The 18,486-nt window shown below is 43.3% G+C and overlaps 2 protein-coding genes across 4 annotated transcripts in view; one reads left to right on the forward strand and one right to left on the reverse strand.

The window, feature by feature from the left end:
• Positions 1-18,486, forward strand: part of MCF2L2 (MCF.2 cell line derived transforming sequence-like 2) — a 516,938-nt gene that overhangs the window by 210,452 nt on the left and 288,000 nt on the right. The window lies entirely within an intron of this gene.
• B3GNT5 (UDP-GlcNAc:betaGal beta-1,3-N-acetylglucosaminyltransferase 5) overlaps positions 2,897-18,486 on the reverse strand; it is a 115,268-nt gene continuing 99,678 nt past the window's right edge. For 2 of the 3 annotated variants that reach the window (XM_069727237.1, XM_069727239.1), the window contains one exon: positions 2,897-7,636. In XM_069727237.1, coding sequence (XP_069583338.1) covers positions 6,279-7,448 — 1,170 coding nt within the window. In that variant the 5' untranslated portion in view covers positions 7,449-7,636 and the 3' untranslated portion in view covers positions 2,897-6,278. The remainder of the gene's footprint in view (positions 7,637-18,486) is intronic. The other variant, XM_069727238.1, reaches the window with a different exon arrangement.

Here is an 18,486-nt window from a genome sequence, read left to right on the forward strand (position 1 = left end):
GTTCTAAAAAGACGCGCCGCATGTCCAGAAACGCAGGGCCGCCGGATGCGTGTTCGCACGCATAGTGGAGACGGGATTTCATTAAATCCCCTCCACTATGCTGTGACATCTGGACACTGCTGATTGAACACAGCTAATCTAGATGTAATCCGGCACGTGGAAACATACCCTAACGAGTATGGCATGTCAGAGTGAGGAGACTTATAAACCATGCATACAAAATGTTTTGAAATTCACATCCTATTTAAAGCTTACAGTATGTAACAAAACAAAATACAGTCATAGATGTGCATTTGTGTCAGTAGATAAGTAACATTTAGTTATGCAGAAATGTTTTTTTTTTTTATAACCTATAGATTTTGGCAAAGGGGTGGGGGTTGTTACCTCAGCTGGATCCTGTAAATTAATATGCTCTTCTCATTTACTTAGTGGGCAGACATCTTGCAAGAGCGGTAATGTGTGCTCTCAGGAAAACAGATCATCTCACAGCACGTGTAACACAGACACATACATGCAGGCACTGTGTTCAACTGAGCGTTCTTGTATTTTCCGCTGGGAAAGTAGAAACTCACTGCCAGACTCCTTTGGCAGAGTGGTTTATCTCCAAGAAGAATGGATTTGTCAGTTGGTTGTTCAGTGCCGTAGAGATTAGCAGGTTCAAACGATTCGTCTAAGGCCAAGTCCACATTTGCGTATATCTGTGCAGCATATCATAAGTGTTTTTTATCCACATCAGCTTACGCATGACGGCAATAAAAAAAAAAGCTGGGTGTGCATGCGTTTTTTGCCTGTGTTTGCGTTTTTTATGCGCATGTGTTCGATATTTCCAAGAGGGTGTGTCTCAATCAGTTCCTGGACATGCGTAGTCCGAAGTACGCATGCGTTCCCATAGACCAGGGGTGGGGAATCTTTTTTCTGCCAAGGGCCATTTGGATATTTATACCATCCTTCGGGGGCCGTACAAACTCCACCCACAAAGTACATCCTGCTCTGGCACTGGTTTCAGGACGTAATCTTTCATTGCATGCCCTTCAGTGCTCAGTAGTGAACACTGCATGTGTGTGCTAACAGAGCAAGAAGAAAGTAATGAGCTGGTGGCAATCAAAACACACGTCCCTGCCCAAGAATGCGGTCCCTGAGAATCTGCTCGGGGGGGGCCTGATAAAAGGTCATCAAGAGCCGTAAATGGCCGTGGGGCCTGAGGTTTCCCATCCCTACCATAGACCGTAATGCATTTTTTTTAATGCACTCATTCGCATGCATGCCTTCGCTTACTTGATGCCTCCAAAAATGCAACATGTTGCGTTCGCCGGACCCCGCCGCACACGACGAAATGACGCATGCATACGCAAAAGCATGCGAACGCATGTCCATGCATGCATCATGTTAAATATATGTACGCATGAGGATCAAAACACTGCACGAACAGACGCAAATGTGAAACCAGGCTAATTTCTACAAGAGTCTTAGGAGTTTCTTTTTTTTTCTTTTATTAAGCCCTAACCTTTGCAGGCTTACACATCTACAGATTTTAGGGAAGTATTTTAAAAGCAGAAGTAGTTAAAGAATAACCAGAAGATTATAAACCCTTAAAAATTATATTATTGAATTAAATAATTAAAATGGTTTACATACAAAAATACTACTGCACATTGCACAAGAATGGGGATGCCAATCCATACATTGTCATATAGTGCCCTGTGCCTTATCAAGCTAGTTGTATCTAAGAGAATATAATAGTATCAGGGATTTACTTTCCCCACATAAAATCAATAATTATAATAATCTTTATTTTTATATAGCGCTACCATGTTCATGAATCCGTACATCATAACATCAAAAAGCAAGATGGCAACTAATGATGAGCGAATATACTCGTTACTCGAGATTTCCCGAGCACGCTCAGGTGACCTCCAAGTATTTTTTAGTGCTCGGAGATTTAGTTTTCATCGCGGCAGCTGAATGATTTACATCTGTTAGCCAGCTTGATTACATGTGGGGATTCCCTAGCAACCAGGCAACCCCCACATGTACTTATGCTGGCTAACAGATGTAAATCATTCAGCTGCGGCGATGAAAACTAAATCTACGAGCACTAAAAAATGCTCGGAGGTCACCCGAGTGTGCTCGGGAAAACTCGAGTAACGAGTATATTCACTCATCACTAATGGCAACACTTACTTAGATATAAACTTGAAGGAAACGTCCCCAACCATCCCAACTCACGTTTCGTATCCATATATGACATGATGTGTCATCCCCATTCTTGTGTAATGTCCAGTAGCATTTTTGTATGTAAAGAATTTTAATATTCAATTCAATAAGATAATTTAAGGGTTTATACTCTTCTGGTTATTTTTAACCACTTCTGCTTTGCAAAGTATCTCTCATGAGTTAAAGTACCCATAAATTCTAGTGGGTTGTGTTTGTGTTTAATAGCTCAAGATTTTAGGGAAGGCATATCAGAGGGGAGATGTTCATTTTCCTCTGTTGGATTCAGTGAACTTTTTAGGTGTTCTCTTAGCAAGAGCTTCTGTGTGTGCTCAGGCAAAATGATGTCTTCCCTATCCCCAATCACAGCACAAAGCTCTCACACAGACACGGAGAGGTACTGCTGCTGCACCCCCTACTCCGGAGTCTTATCTACCGTTCTACATTATGCAAATATTTTTAGGAGATTTATAAAAATTTCCAATGATGAGAAAAATATGTCTCTAAAATATATAATAATTTCCACTAATTAACAACCCATGCAGCAAGAAAAAAAAAATGCTTCAATGGTATTTTATAGTCAAAATAGATCTCCTCTGTCCGGTATACAGATTTCTCATCCCCGCAAGCAAAGGAGCAGTACAATAGGATGAATGTGTATTGTTGAGTACTCACTTCAAAGGCATTTTTCTAAATCATTTATTGAAAACGGTTTGAAAGAAAACTTTACAAAAAATAGCGGATATTATTTCTAAAATGCAACAAAAAGCATTAATATAAATAACATACAAAATTATTAATATACAAAGAAAAATAATCACACATGTTACTCATCCCATGTTACCTAGGACAATGGTCATATTTATTAACATGGTGGATGATCGCTTTAGCAACTAGACATAACATTCTAGGACATTTATATGGTATTGCCATATATAATCCATGTTTCACTACAAACTAATGTGTGCTTTTCAAGAGCAGCAGCATTTGAGCACCTTGTTTTGCAATTTTCAGAGATGGACAACAGGGCTGCATGCTCTCCATTTTTGCTCGATAATACCTGGAAGATTATGGTGAAAGACTAGGGGTGCCCATGGATATAGTGGTAGTGTGCTGCAAAGCAAAGAGCTGCAATGTGGTTTTTGACTGTGGTTTCTAGAGGTATGACAGTTACGGTAAACCATGTGGGGTTTTTTTCCTGGATAAAACTGTGAAACAAGATCAATTCATCGTAAAAATCTGTGCAGTTTTGCATTGCTGTTCTTTGCCTGCGTGGCCCAGTACCGCTATACACACCCTAAATCTGTGTTCACACTGTAAACTTTTTTTTTTAATATATATTATTCTACTACACAAAAGTAAAAGCCTAAACTGAGAAATTCTACTGAATTATAAAAAAAATATCTAAATCTAAAAAGTTTGATAGCAGCAGAACAGGTTTACCAGGTCTGCGTTGGACAGGTCCCAAGCAGATAAACAGTGCACGCCTAGGTCCTTTCATCAAGATTAGGGACCACAAGGTGCAAAACAGTATTACAGTTCAGGCCAGTTTCCATTGTATGCCTTCATAACTATAAGAATAAATAACCATTTTCATTGCCATAGAAAAATAAATGTATTTTTGAACAGACCTGCTGTATTTCACGCTATTCTCACATTGACAAGCAAATGCCAATTGTAAATATAAAAGCTCTATCGACAAAAAACAAATATAAGAGAACAGCATTTGATAAAATGTTATCAGCTAGCGAGTGCTCAGCAGAACAAACTAGTCGGAGATAGGCCTAAACAAATTGAGCCAACCTTGAAAGACTGACGTGTATTCGCTGAACATCGACTGCAAAAAGTAGAAAACCAGTGCAACACTACGCTCTCAATAATTCCCATCTCCTCCTCTCCTAGGGCCTCGTGTTCAGGGCTAGATTATGGCTCTTTAAAGTTTGCAGCGCTGTATTGTCTCACCAATAAAAGGCTGAAGGCTCATTCTCTACCTCATTATGGAGGTTTCTGTACTGCCGAGCCATAAGCACTTCATGTGATGAAATAGTAGACATATGGATGATTTACTACATAGGTGTGATTCCCTGGAGCCATTATGACATGGATTATTATACAGTATGTCAAAATACAAGTTCTGTGACCATGGCTCGTTTCTGATATGTACATAGAGATCTAAGAAAAGTGTACAGAAGAAAGCATCCAAACGTACAACATACTAAGGTGCTCGGTTTGACTTTTGCAGTGATCATTATTCCATGATAAAAGAGGAGTTTTACAGCCCCAACAGCTGAGAATATAAAAAGGAGTAATACTCAATGTACCAATCCACAGCTGCTCCCAGGCCAATGCCTCCTCAACCCCCTGCTGGTCTCCACATACCTGGCTCCAGCAATGACAAGCCATCTGAATACCACTAGGCCAGTGATCGGCTGCAGCGGTCACAACATAGCTGAAGTCAGGTAAAAAGACACCTGCAGGGATCAGCATTGAATCAGCATAGCATTGGTAGTGGAATGGTAAGGTAAGTTGCTTTTGTTGTTTTTATATATATTTTTTCACCATCACTGGCTGTTTGAAAACCCTTTAAAAAAAGGAAGAGATATCTTTTGGCTATCGAATGAAGAATTGTCATTTGCCAACTAAGCGTAAGGATAGAAAAAGAAACATGTATTACATGCTCATTTGCAACCACACAACTGAGGGGCACACCAACTGGGTTAAAAATCAAAGTTAAAAACCACATTTTGCAAATAACTCATGGTGTGTAGCAGACACTGCCATCCACTTGCCAGAGAAATACTAATCCTGTGATCTTCACATGAGTCAGAGGTATATTAAAACATCATGCAAGTCAGCAGCAGATGCCAGGGAGCTGGGGGACCTCTGCCCTCCTGTGATACTTTCTGCTTACATGGCTTGTAAAATGCAAAACAAAGCCGTTTGTGCCTTCATCATAGTCGATCCACAGACTGCAGAGATGCAGAAATGAGCATGTGTAAAAAGGCAACAGTTTTAATAAAAGAAACAAAACAACAAAAGTGACACTTTTATAGGCATATGATAGAGAGAAAAGCAACAAAGTAAGGCCATTTACAGTATCCACAACTAAATGTGTGGGACATAGTAAGGGAACAGAAGATAGAAAATAATAGGTCTCTAATAATACAAAGTACCAGATATTTTAGATAATCTATTGCAGTTTTTGCAAAGAAGCTTCCAGACAAAGTTAAAGCTGTTGGATAACTGATCTTACATACAGGTTACAGGTAGAGAAAGAACGTTCAGAAGATGTATTGTTTGGTTAATGTGGTTGTCTGGGACTTTAACATTGTTGGTCTATGCCTGATCAGCAGGGGTGCGACACCCAGTGCCCATTCCGATGAGCTGTTCCCTGTGTCACCAGAGGCTGGAACTGCTCAGTTATGGAGCTGCACAGCACAGTTCTATCGCCAGAATAGTGTCTTCAGCCGGGTACTACATATCCGACACCTATTCATATCTATAGGGGTGTGAAGGTGCAGTACCCGGATGCAGACACTATTCTGTTGATGTGCAGCTCCATAACTGATCAGTTCCAGCCACTGCCGACACCTGGAACAGCTGATCAGCTGGGGTGTCAGACCGCCATCGATCGGATATTGATAAGCTATTCTAAGGGTAGGTCATCAATGTTAAAGTCCCAGACAACCTCTTTAAACTAAATAAATGCAACCAATGTTGCTGGGCATCAAATATAGCCTTCGAATTGTTAGTGGGAAGTATACAGAGTATCCACAACTAAACAACAAACAAAAATTACATTTATGTGCATCAGTAAAATTCTTCAGCCGTCTAGTAGAGTGATCTGCAAGATTTCCTAGTTATGACTTTTTCTTCATAATTGCCATAAATATGAAATCGCATAATCAACTCCATTGTAAAGAAAGCATGAAAAATATGACACTGTCACAAGGAGGGGACACAAACAAATTTGGCATTTCAAAAAAATGATGTTACAGCTTGAAGATCAATTGTGGGATTGGGCACAAAAATACAATATTTTAGGTAATAGATCATTTATTCAAGTATTAGGACCATGCTGCAGAACATGGATATGTATCCACGTATCTGATCCTACAAAGGAGCATCATATTTACTAATCTACAGTAAGCATCGCCCCAGAAGCCAGATGTCAATGCCTTCACTTTTGGATCTGTGGCTTGCTTCCATAGATAATGAAGATCATCTAGATGTCCATGGGAAGTCATCATTCTGTTATAGATGCATTGGTGATAAGGGGCCTTTCCTTCCCCTGAAAAGAAATGATGATACTGAGGCACAACTCCCACTTTATTGGCACAAATTCCCATAAAAACATCATCTATGTAAAGACTGGTATTTAAAGTTTGTGAGGCTTCATACACTTTAGCGGCCACATCCTGAGAAACAACATAGGCAGCCCCTGCGGTGTAATCAGGGTAGGATGACCACTGATACATTTCATAAGGCACATAATACTTGCTATTTTTATTCCTAACGGGAGGCGATCCTCGGTGGACTCTACCAATCCAGAAGTCCTGGACGCCAATTCGGTCCAAACCTTTTAAGTAGGAAACCAGATTGGGTGTATGAATAAAAATGTCATCATCTGCAGTCATTATAAATTTTGCATTGGGACAGTATGTATTCACCCATCCAAACTGCAGAAGAAACTTCAATGTTAAGTTATGGAAAGTGTCCAGAAAGTCTTGTTGTACCAAGTCATTATATACTTTGTTTTCATTTTCAAGTTGCTTTTGGAGCAAATTGCGTTTTGTATGGTCTCTGTCAACCCCAAGGGCAAACATAACTTTCATGTTGGCATCATATTGGGAACGTATATAATCCACATTACCCCATGTCCGCCTTATGGCATCCCGGCGTCTTCGGTTCTCCGGTGATGTTTTTACAAAGAGAAGGAGGAGCACATATTCATTCCGACACTTCTCTTTGTTGCTGATCAAGTAATTGTAGCCGTGTGCATCAGATTTATCCCGTACTATAGTCATGCTGTTATTCACAAAATTATAGCTGTTAATGAGGTATCTGTAAGAGTAGGATCTGATGTGGTTCACAACATCATTGTCATCCTGAACCCACATGAGCATTAAGGACATGACAAAACAAGATGCCAAAACATGTAACAACTGGCATCTTTTTAGCCGCCTAGTACTAATAAACATTCTGGGGAAATGGGAATCTTGCAGACTGAAAAACATCTGATCAGTTCATGAAGTTTTTTTCTGAAAGGTTTACAACTGAGAGATAAAAAAATGTCATTGTAAGTGCAGGCAACAAATCAAGTCATCATGGGACCACGTGTCTTGAATCCACTCATCTGTCTCAGCAGCTGTATGTAGGTTGGTGTCATCCAGTCAGTGTCGATTAGCAGAATAAGCACCACCACCTGAAAAAACAATAATACATTATTTCTGTTACACACTTTACTCACAATACATTAAATCAGCATTTCACTTAAAAACACATCTATTCATCTTTGTTGAATGGTTTGTAAAAATCTATTTTTTTGTGATAAGTTTGCTTCTGCAGCTTGCTGTGATATTATCGGGCTATGTTCACTTGTCCAGTAGTTAATTACGTTTTTGGATGAAAGATAGATATACATGTGCTTTTCACTAAATAGGAATACCATCAAAACGTTAATTTCAGTTCTTCAATACAAAAAGTGAAACTTGTATATTATATAGAGTAATTGCAAACAGAGTGATCTATTTCTCGTGTTTATTTCTGTTTCGGTTGAGGATTATTGCTTACAGCCAATGAAAACCCAAAAGTCATTATCTCAGTAAATTAGAACACTTTACAAACACCAGCTTGAAAAAAATTATTTTAAAATCAGAAATGTTGGCCTACTGAGATGTTCAGCAAATGCACTCAATACTTAGTCGGGGCTCTTTTTGCATCAAATACTGCATCAAAGCGGCATGGCATGGAGGCGATCAGCCTGTGGCACTGCTGAGGTGTTATGGAAGCCCAGGTTGCTTTGATAGCAGCCTTCAGCTCGTCTGCATTGTTGGGTCTGGTGTCTCATCTACCTCTTGACAATACCCCAGGGGTTAAGGTCAGGAGAGTTTGCTGGCCAATCAAGCACAGTGATACTGTTGTTTATAAACCAGGTATTGGTACTTTTGGCAGTGTGGACAGGTGCCAAGTCCTGCTGGAGAATGAAATTTCCATCTCTAAAAAGATTGTAGGCAGAGGGAAGCATGAAGTGCTCTAAAATTTCCTGGTAGACGGCTGCGCTGACTTTGATCTCGATAAAACACAGTGGAGCTACACCAGCAGATGACATGGCTCCCCAAACCATCACTGATTGCTTGAGGTCTAGTGTGAGGTTTCCACAGCTTGGATTGTGTGCCTCTCCACTCTTCCTCCAGACTCTGGGACCTTGATTTCCAAATGAAATGCAAAATTTACTTTTATCTGAAACCACCTTGGAACACTGAGCAACAGTGCAGTTCTTTTTTCCGTGGCCCAGGTAAGACGCTTCTGGCGTTGTCTATTGGTCATGAGTTGGTTGATATAAAATAGCCCATGCCCTGGATACGTCTGTGTGTGGTGGCTCTTGAAGCAATAGCTACAGCAGCAGTCCCTCCTTCTGAATCTCCCCCAAATGTTTGAATCGCCTTGTCTTAATCCTTTCAAGGCAGCGGATATGCCGGTTGCTTGTGTACCTTTTTCTACCACACTGTTTCCTTCCACTCAACTTTCCATCAATATGCTTACATATAGCACTCTGAACAGCCAGTTTCTTTAGCAATGACCTTTTGTGGCTTACCCTCCTTGTGGAGTGTCAATGACTGCCTTCTGGACATCTGTCAAGTCAGCAGCCTTCCCCATGATTGTGGAGCATACTGAAGCAGACTAAGGGACCTTTTTAAATGTTTAGGAAGCCTTTGTTGGTGTTTTTTTTGTTACCGTATATAGTCGAGTATAAGCTGACCCGAGTATAAGCCAACCCCCCTAATTTTGCCACAAAAAACTGGAAAACTCAATGACTCGAGTATAAGCCTAGGGTAGGAAATGCAGCAGCTACCGGTAAATGTCAAAAGTAAAAATAGATACCAATAAAAGTAAAATTAATTAAGACATCAGTAGGTTAAGTGTTTTTGAATATCCATATTGAATCAGGAGCCCCACATAATGCTCCATAAAGTTTATGATGGCCCCATAAGATGCTCCATACAAAATATGCGCCATATAATGCTGTGCTGCATAAAGGTTAATAATGGCCCCATAAGATGCTCCATAAACACATTTGCCCAATATAATGCTCCATAAAAATATTTGCCCCATATAGTGCTGCACAAACGTTATGGCCCCATACAGACACTTGCCCCATATAGTGCTGCACAAACGTTATGGCCCCATGAGATGCCCCATACAGACACTTGCCCCATATGGTGCTGCACAAACGTTGATTATGGCCCCATACAGACACTTGCCCCATATAGTACTGCACAAACGTTATGGCCCCATGAGATGCTCCATACAGACACTTGCCCCATATAGTGCTGCACAAACATTGATTATGACCCCATACAGACACTTGCCCCATATAGTGCTGCACAAACGTTGATTATGGCCCCATACAGACACTTGCCCCATATAGTGCTGCACAAATGTTATGGACCCACAAGATGCTTCATACAGACACTTGCCCCATTTGCTGTTGCTGCGATAAAAAAAAAAAATAAAAAAAAAAATCACATACTCACCTCTCCGTCGCTCAGGCCCCCAGCACTTGCAATATTCACCTGACTTCGTTCCGGCGCCACTCCATCTTCAGCGTCTTCTGCACTGACGTTCAGGCAGAGGGCACGCACTATCCACGTCATCGAACCCTCTGACCTGAGCGTCACTGCAGAAGACGCTGAAGAAGAAGCGGCGCCTGAACAGGGAGCAGGTGAATATCGCGCAGCACTCCCCCTCCCCGTTACTCACTTGCTCCTGGCGCGGTGCAGTCCCTACTTCCCCGGCGCTGCAGCTTCTTCCTGTATTGAGCGGTCACCGTTACCGCTCATTACAGTAATGAATATGCGGATCCACCACTATGGGAGGTGGAGCCGCAAATTCATTACTGTAATGAGCGGTACCATGTGACTGCTCAGTACAGGAAGAAGCTGGGACGTCGGGAAGCCAGGGACCTGCAGGGACCGCACCAGGAGTAGGTGAGTATTATTAGACATCCCCCGCTCCCCCTCCCCACCCCTGGGTATGACTCGAGTATAAGCCAAGAGGGGGACTTTCAGCCCAAAAAAATGGGCTGAAAATCACGGCTTATACTCGAGCATATACGGTAATTATTCTAATTTACTGAGATAATGACTTTTCGGTTTTCATTGGCTCTAAGCCATAATAATCAACATTAACAAAATAAACATTTGAAATAGATCACTCTGTTTATAAGTTAACCTTTTGATGATAATCTAATTTTGTGAGAAGCACATAGCAAAAAAATTGAAGGAAGCACACCAGTACATAAGGATTCACATGCAGCTTAATGGCCCATGTGCAAAAATGTAAGTTTGGTAGAGCAGCTTAGTATACATTTTTTGCAAAAAACGTATCAACCAAATACCCTGTTTTTTACATCTTTTACTAGCACTTGCGGATTACTGCAACATTTTTTCAAACTGAGTGTTTTTGGTTTTACTATTCTCTTTTGTGTCTTCAGGTTTCTTGGTGGTGTGTGAACATGATCATACAGACTTGTTCACTGTGCAAGTAGCCCATGTGTTCCTATTTCCATAATTGTTCTCTTGTGTCTACAAGACTGGGGAGTTCCACCACTCCTCTTGGGCTATCTGCACAAAAGCTGTTCTACCCTGTATGCACACATGGATTTTTCCTCTCTGAACCCTGTTCACACAGGTTATATACAGATGATCAGGTTTTTAAATACATCAGATAGGGATTGCATACATTAGTTAGGACTGCTCTGATAAGGGTATACCGTGAAGATTGGTAGAGCAGCTTAGTATACATTTTTTGCAAAAAACGTATCAACCAAATACCCTGTTTTTTACATCTTTTACTAGCACTTGCGGATTACTGCAACATTTTTTCAAACTGAGTGTTTTTGGTTTTACTATTCTCTTTTGTGTCTTCAGGTTTCTTGGTGGTGTGTGAACATGATCATACAGACTTGTTCACTGTGCAAGTAGCCCATGTGTTCCTGTTTCCAAAAATGTAAGTTTGGGTAGAGTTCTGGTACCTGAATCGAAATTTGGACAAAAGTACGGTTGATCCCGAACATTCACTGGTCAGCTCATCCCAGCCCCAGAGCCAATACTTTGTAGGACCAACTTTCGCTGCAATTACTGCTGCAAACCTTTTTCGGTATGTCTATCAGCTTTGCACATCTAAAGACTGCAATTTTTGCCCATTCTTCTTTGCAAACTAAAGGTACCGTTACACTAAGCGACGCTGCAGCGATACCGACAACGATCCGGATCGCTGCAGCGTCGCTGTTTGGTCGCTGGAGAGCTGTCACACAGACAGCTCTCCAGCGACCAACGATGCCGGTAACCAGGGTAAACATCGGGATACTAAGCGCAGGGCCGCGCTTAGTAACCCGATGTTTACCCTGGTTACCATCGTTAAAGTAAAAAAAACAACCACTACATACTTACCTACCGCTGTCTGTCCTCGGCGCTCTGCTTCTCTGGTCTGGCTGTGAGCACAGCGGCCAGAAAGCAGAGCGGTGACGTCACCGCTGTGCTTTCCGGCTGCCCGGCGCTCACAGCCAGAGCAGAGAAGCACAGCGCCGAGGACAGACAGCGGTAGGTAAGTATGTAGTGGTTGTTTTTTTTACTTTAACGATGGTAACCAGGGTAAACATCGGGTTACTAAGCGCGGCCCTGCGCTTAGTAACCCGATGTTTACCCTGGTTACTAGCGAAGACATCGCTGAATCGGTGTCACACACGCCGATTCAGCGATGTCAGCGGGAGAGCCAGTGACGAAATAAAGTTCTGGCCTTTCTTCCCCGACCAGCGACATCACAGCAGGGGCCTGATCGCTGCTGCCTGTCACACTGGACGATATCGCTAGCCAGGACGCTGCAACGTCACGGATCGCTAGCGATATCGTCTAGTGTGACGGTACCTTAACTTTAGCTTTTTGAGATTGGATGGATAGAGATAATGTGAACTGCAATTTTCAAGTCTTGCCAAAGATTCTGAATAGGATTTACCATATATACTCGAGTATAAGCCGACCCGAGTATAAGCCGAGGAACCTAATTTTGCCACAGAAAACTAGGAAAACTTATGGACTCGAGTATAAGCCTAGGGTGGGAAATGCAGCAGCTACTGATACATTTAAAAAAATAAAAATAAAAATAGATACCAATAAAAGTAAAATTAATTGAGACATCAGTAGGTTAAATGTTTTTTGAATATCGATATTGAATCAGGAGCCCCATAAGACGCTCCATACAAAATATGCCCCATATAATGCTCCATACAAAATACGCCCCATATAATGCTCTATATCAGGGGTGTCAAACTCATTATTTGTGTAGGTGATTAAATGATCACCTGTGCAGTACAAGGAAATCCTGAAAACATGACCTGTTTGCAGCCCTCGAGGAATGCAGTTTGACACCCCTGCTCTATATAAAGTTCATGATGGGCCCCATAAGATGCTCCATACAAAATACGCCCCATATAATGCTCTATATAAAGTTCATGATGGGCCGCATAAGATGCTCCATAAAGTTCATGAAGGGCCCCATAAGATGCTCAATACAAAATTATGCCTTATATAATGCTGCATAAAGGTTAATGATGGCCCCATATGATGCTCCATATTAAAATATGCCCCATATAATGCTGCTGCGATTTAAAATAAATAAATGACATACCTCTAGTTGCTGCTACTCGCCTGCTCTCTGCAGTGACTGTCCAGGCAGAGGGCACGCACTAACCACGTCATCGCACCCTCTGACCTGAAAGTCACAGCCAGAGGACCCGGTAGACACAGCACGGCGGTGGAATGGGGACAGGTGAATATCGCATGGCCCACCCTCCCCCACTCTTGCTCACCCTCCGCCAGTCCTACTCACACTCCTGGCGCTGCATATCAGTCCCTGCATCTCGGGTGCCGGCATCTCTCTTCCCATCTTCCTTCCTGTACTGAGCGGTCAGGGATACTGCTCATTAAAGTAATGAATATGCGCTCCACACCTATGGGAGTGGAGACGTGTGCATATTCATTACTTTAATAAGCGGTACCACGTGAACGCTCAGGACAGGAAGAGATGCCGGTGCCCGAGATGCAGGGACTGATATGCAGCGATGACACCTGGAGGGCGAGTATGATGTCTTCTGCTCCCCCCTCCTTTCCCCGCTGGCATTGACTCATGTATAAGCCGTGAGGGGCGTTTTCAGCACACAAAAAAAAGTGCTGAAAATCTTGGCTTATATACGGCAGGTATGGACTTTGAGTGGTCCATTCACACACATGAATACGCTTGATCTAAAGCAGCATTTCCCAAACTCCAGCCCACACGACCCCCCAACAGATCACGTTTTCAGGATTTCCTTAGTATTGCACAAGTGACTTATCGAGGCATCAAAAATTGGCATATGTTCTCTCACCTGTGCAATACTAAAGGAAATACTGAAAACATGATCTGTTTGGTGCCCTGAATACTGCAGTTTGGGAAACACTGATTTAAACCATTCCATTGTAGCTCTGGCAGTATGTTTAGCATCGTTGGCCTGATGGAAGGTGAATATACTCCACAGTCTCAAGTCTGTTGCAGCCTCTAACAGGTTTTCCTCCAGGACTGCCCGATATTTAGCTCCATCCATAGTCCTATAATCTCTGATAAGCTTCCCTATCCCTGCTGAAAAAAGCATGTTGTTCCCACCATCATTTTTGACAGTGGGTAAGGTGTTTTGAGGGTGATGTTCAATGCTTGTTTTCTGCCACACAACGTTTTGCATTTAGCCCAAAAAGGTTCTACTCCGGTCTGATCTGAGCAGAGCAACTTTTTATAATAGTTGTCCTGTGGAGAGATTTTCCCACCGGAGCTGTGGATCCCTGCAGCTCTTCCAGAGTGACTGTGGGCCTCTTTGGCTACTTCTCCTAGTAGAGATAAGCTAGCATGTTCGGAAAATGTTCTCCAATCTCAAATTCAGCTCTACCGTAGCACACTCGGATTTGTGTTCACATTCACAAGCATTTGTATTCAGTCAGCAAAAGTCGGTCACAGTTCGGTAAATCATTGCGTTTCCACTAATGCTTTTGTTTTACTTTGGCTACGATATCGGTGCTGTATGAGTGGGGAAAATGGGGGGTGAGAGACGTGTTTCATAACGGAGGGGGTGTGCAGAGGTTAAAGGAGCGTCTGAAGAGATTACAGGAGTGGTGCACGCTTTTTTTTTTTTACCTTAGCTTTATGTGTGTCGATTCCATCAACTAATCAGGTCACAGAAACCATCCACAATATCATGACTCAAGGTTTTCTGTGATTGGTTGCCAAAGTCACAAGTCCCTCGCCATATAAAAAAAAAAAAGTACATCTTGTTTTGCTGGTGCCAGTTGATCAATGTCAAAAGAATGACAAAATCCAGAGAAGGAAAGCATTTGCACCAATGCCCCAAATATTTTCATGTTGGATACAGGATCGGACCAAGTAGGGTCCAAGCAGAATCCAGACCCTCATCACCAGACGTTAACCACAAAGTTTGGAGGTGATCCTGATGAGACTCAGATACCAGGAGCGCACGCGGACTGTACTGTAATGTCAGGACAGGAAGAGGAGGAGGGTGACTCTCGGTGAGGAGTGTGAGTACAGAGAGGATGACGATGAGGTTGTACATCCTACTTGGTGTGAAGCCAGGAGGTAGACAGCTGAGTAGCTCAGCAGAGGAAATGGAAGAGGAGGAAGATGAGGTTACATTGCGGCTTCCCACACAGACATGAAGTGATGCAACCACGACAGGCACTGCTTGTGTGCAGTTTGCAGGGATGGAAAGGGTTGCCTAGCCTGGGCATTTTTCGAGACCACAAAGAATGACCCAACACACGTGATCTGTCAAATTTGAAGAAAAAAAACACTCTGTAGAGGCAAAATTTGCAATAATTTAACAACTACATGCATGAACCGGCACATGCGCGATCAACATGCCTTAGTGTGGGAATCCCACTGCGCTAAAATGCGGACTCGCAGGCCTCTCCAACCACCAGCCATTCCATCAACCCCATCTGCTGCTGCTTCCTCCTCAGTCAACATTCCAAGTGTTCACACACAGGTCTTCGGCCTCAGAAACTACAATTGTTTACCTACCACAGTTGGGGTTAGTGAAAGCCAGTCAGCTGTTATGGAAGTAGACTGCTGCTTTTGTGTCACCTAGCACAACACATCTTTCTCAATCCCATATAACATCTCTGCCTGCACCTCACACACAGTTCAGCAGTTTGTCCTGTTCTCCGTACTCCGCCCTCTCTCAGCACAGCAGCCAGCTCTCAGTTGTGGTCACGTAAAAGAATGTTCCTCCTACACATGGCAAAGCTAAGAGCTATAACTCCACCATCTCCAATCTCTTGGCCACGGAAACAAATGTCTTTCCGCCTGGTGGATACAGACAGTTTCTGAAAGTTGATGGCTGTCGCCGTCCCCCAGTCCCAGTTGCCCAATTGTCATTACTTCTCAAAGAAAGCGGTGCCTGCGCTACACCAGAAGGTCGCCGACATCACCCATTCCCTGAAAAAAATCTGTCTGCGAAGGTACATTTCACATCTGGACGAGCAAACCTGGGCAGGGGCATTACATCTCGATGACTGGGCACTGGGTGACTGGTGGTTGTGGGGCTGGCAGTCAAGGGGCTGCTCCACAAATCTTTCAATCCCCAAGGCTAGCGGGACAAACCTCTCTGTATCTAATAGTTCCTCCACTGCTTCTGCCTCCTCCAGTGCCTGCACCTGTGCCCTCAACCTCTACCTTAAATCAGACACACGTTCCAACAGTGCAGATAGAATCTCCTCCAGCTCTATACTGCATTGGAGATCACAGTCACACAGCTCAAGAGTTGTAGACAGGTATCCAGGCAGAGTTAGAGCAATGTCTCCATTAAACCTGGAGTCAGGGAAGTGCAAACCTGGTGGTGGCCCTATGCCGTGGCAACCGCACACACATGCCTTGCATAGCTCACGTCCTCAACCTGGTGGTACAGCAATTTGTCCACCACTATCCGAGCCTCGATGCACTGCTGCAGAAACACAGTTGCTGTGTGCTCACTTCCAAAGATTGCTTCCCGCAGATCATCGACTTGCATCGCTACAGAGGTCTTTCGGCCTACCAGTTAACCGTTTGATTAGCGATGTTCTGACATGGTGGAATTCCGTTCTGCACATTTTGCAGCAGCAGTGGCAGCAGCTACAAGCCCTGGTGCACCATGTCCTTTGGCATATCCTGAACCAATGCAGTACAAACTTGGTGCAAATCACGCTTGCGGAGTGGGCACAGGTGAAGGACCTCTGCACCCTTCTGCAGTTTTGAACTGGCTACCAAGATGGTTAGTGCTGATAATGCAGTCATCTACATGCTGAAGCACACTTTGAATAGTCTATGTGAGGAGGTGATGGTCCCAGAGGAACAGCTGGAAGCAGAGCGTATACAGAGGGGATAACAATATCTCAAATTTCCAGACTGTTGTTGCATAGGCAGGTGCCATGGGAGGGTGGCTTACAGCAATCAAGGGGGGCTAATGGTATTAAAAAAAACTGTTAGTAAAGATGCAGGCGCCAAGGAACAAATGGAGGAGAATGAGGAGATGGACGTGCAACAAGTCAGGAGATGAAGAGGATAATGATACGCTCTGTTGACCGTGGTTGGCGGGAGGTGACAGAGAGAAACCTTGAGTGTTACCCGCCACCAACACAGCATGGACTTGGACATCATCACGGAAGCTCCCGACACATGAGCACCTTCTTGCTGCACTGTCTTCAACATGATGTCCGCATTCTTAGGGTTAGAAATAGTGCTGACTACTGTGCTGCCACTCTGTTAGATCCACGGTACAAGAATAAATTTAGCCAGATGCTTCCCCTCCCCCCCCCCCCAGAAAAGGATGTGCGCATGCTGGAGTATCGAAATATGCTCATAGACAATCTTAAGAGTGGTTTTCCCCAAGACAGCAGTGAGGCACACAGTGTGCATCCCAGTTTTACACGTCCAACCCCGGAAACCTCAAGGCGTCATCACAAAAACATTAGCAGCAGCGTATGTGGCATAAGCAATTTCAGTGAGTCGTTTACCACATTTATTAGACAAGCCTGTGCACCAGCAAAACAGAGTACAAGTCTGACAAGAACAACTTGAGAGGATGGTGCAGGAGTATCTGGAGCTGAATATCAATTTTGGGGACTCTTACATTTTGGTCTTCAGAATTGGAAGAGTGGCCTAAGCTCGCCTGTCACGCCTTGAAGGTTTTGTTATGCCCGGCAGCCAATGCTCTCTCAGAACGCGTCTTCAGCGCTGTGGTGGCGTCCTGATGGCTAAGCGCATCCGGCTGTCCCCTCAAAGTGCAGAGCGCCCAACTTTCATTAAAATGAACAAGTCATGGATCGGAGATGACTTTTGCACCCCAGTCGCAGATTGGGAAGACTAGGCAATGGCGTTTTTAGGGTCATGTATTCATGTCACATTATTGCAGTCTGTGCCATCTTTGTGGTGTCTTCTGTGCTGTTGCTACTGCTGCTGATTTTACAATTTTTTGAAATGTGGAGACTCCAAGTTGGATCTCCATCTGGTGGGTTGCTCGTGTAAGTAGGTCTCCCAGTCAGGCCTGCACTTTTAGTCAACTACCTGCATTACTTTCCTTACATTTTTGTACCAATATTACTGTATGAACCTGATGTATGTGCCATCTGTGTGTGGCTGGAATAATAATAAAAAAAAAAAAAAAGGAGGTGTCCCAGCTAAGAAGGCTTACACGGCTCCCTTATCCACCAGGTCCTCATTGAAACTTCAATTCCAAGCTGTAAATTGCTGGGCCAGGCCCTGATACCTCATGCATGGCCCATGGCTGACTGCTGCTGTGTCATTTGCAAATTTCTACTGCGGGTCAATTGATGCCACTTTTCATGGTGTCTGCCCCAAATTTTAGCTGTTTGGGAAGCTTTTTGTCACCACTTAAGGTGTTGTCTATGCGTTTGGTTTTACCTGCCATTGAATCAGCGAACGGAAGGCCGTTCAGCGAATCTCAACCAAATCTTGATA

The sequence above is a fragment of the Ranitomeya imitator genome, chromosome 5, assembly GCF_032444005.1.
Source record: "Ranitomeya imitator isolate aRanImi1 chromosome 5, aRanImi1.pri, whole genome shotgun sequence".
Lineage (NCBI taxonomy): Eukaryota > Metazoa > Chordata > Amphibia > Anura > Dendrobatidae > Ranitomeya > Ranitomeya imitator.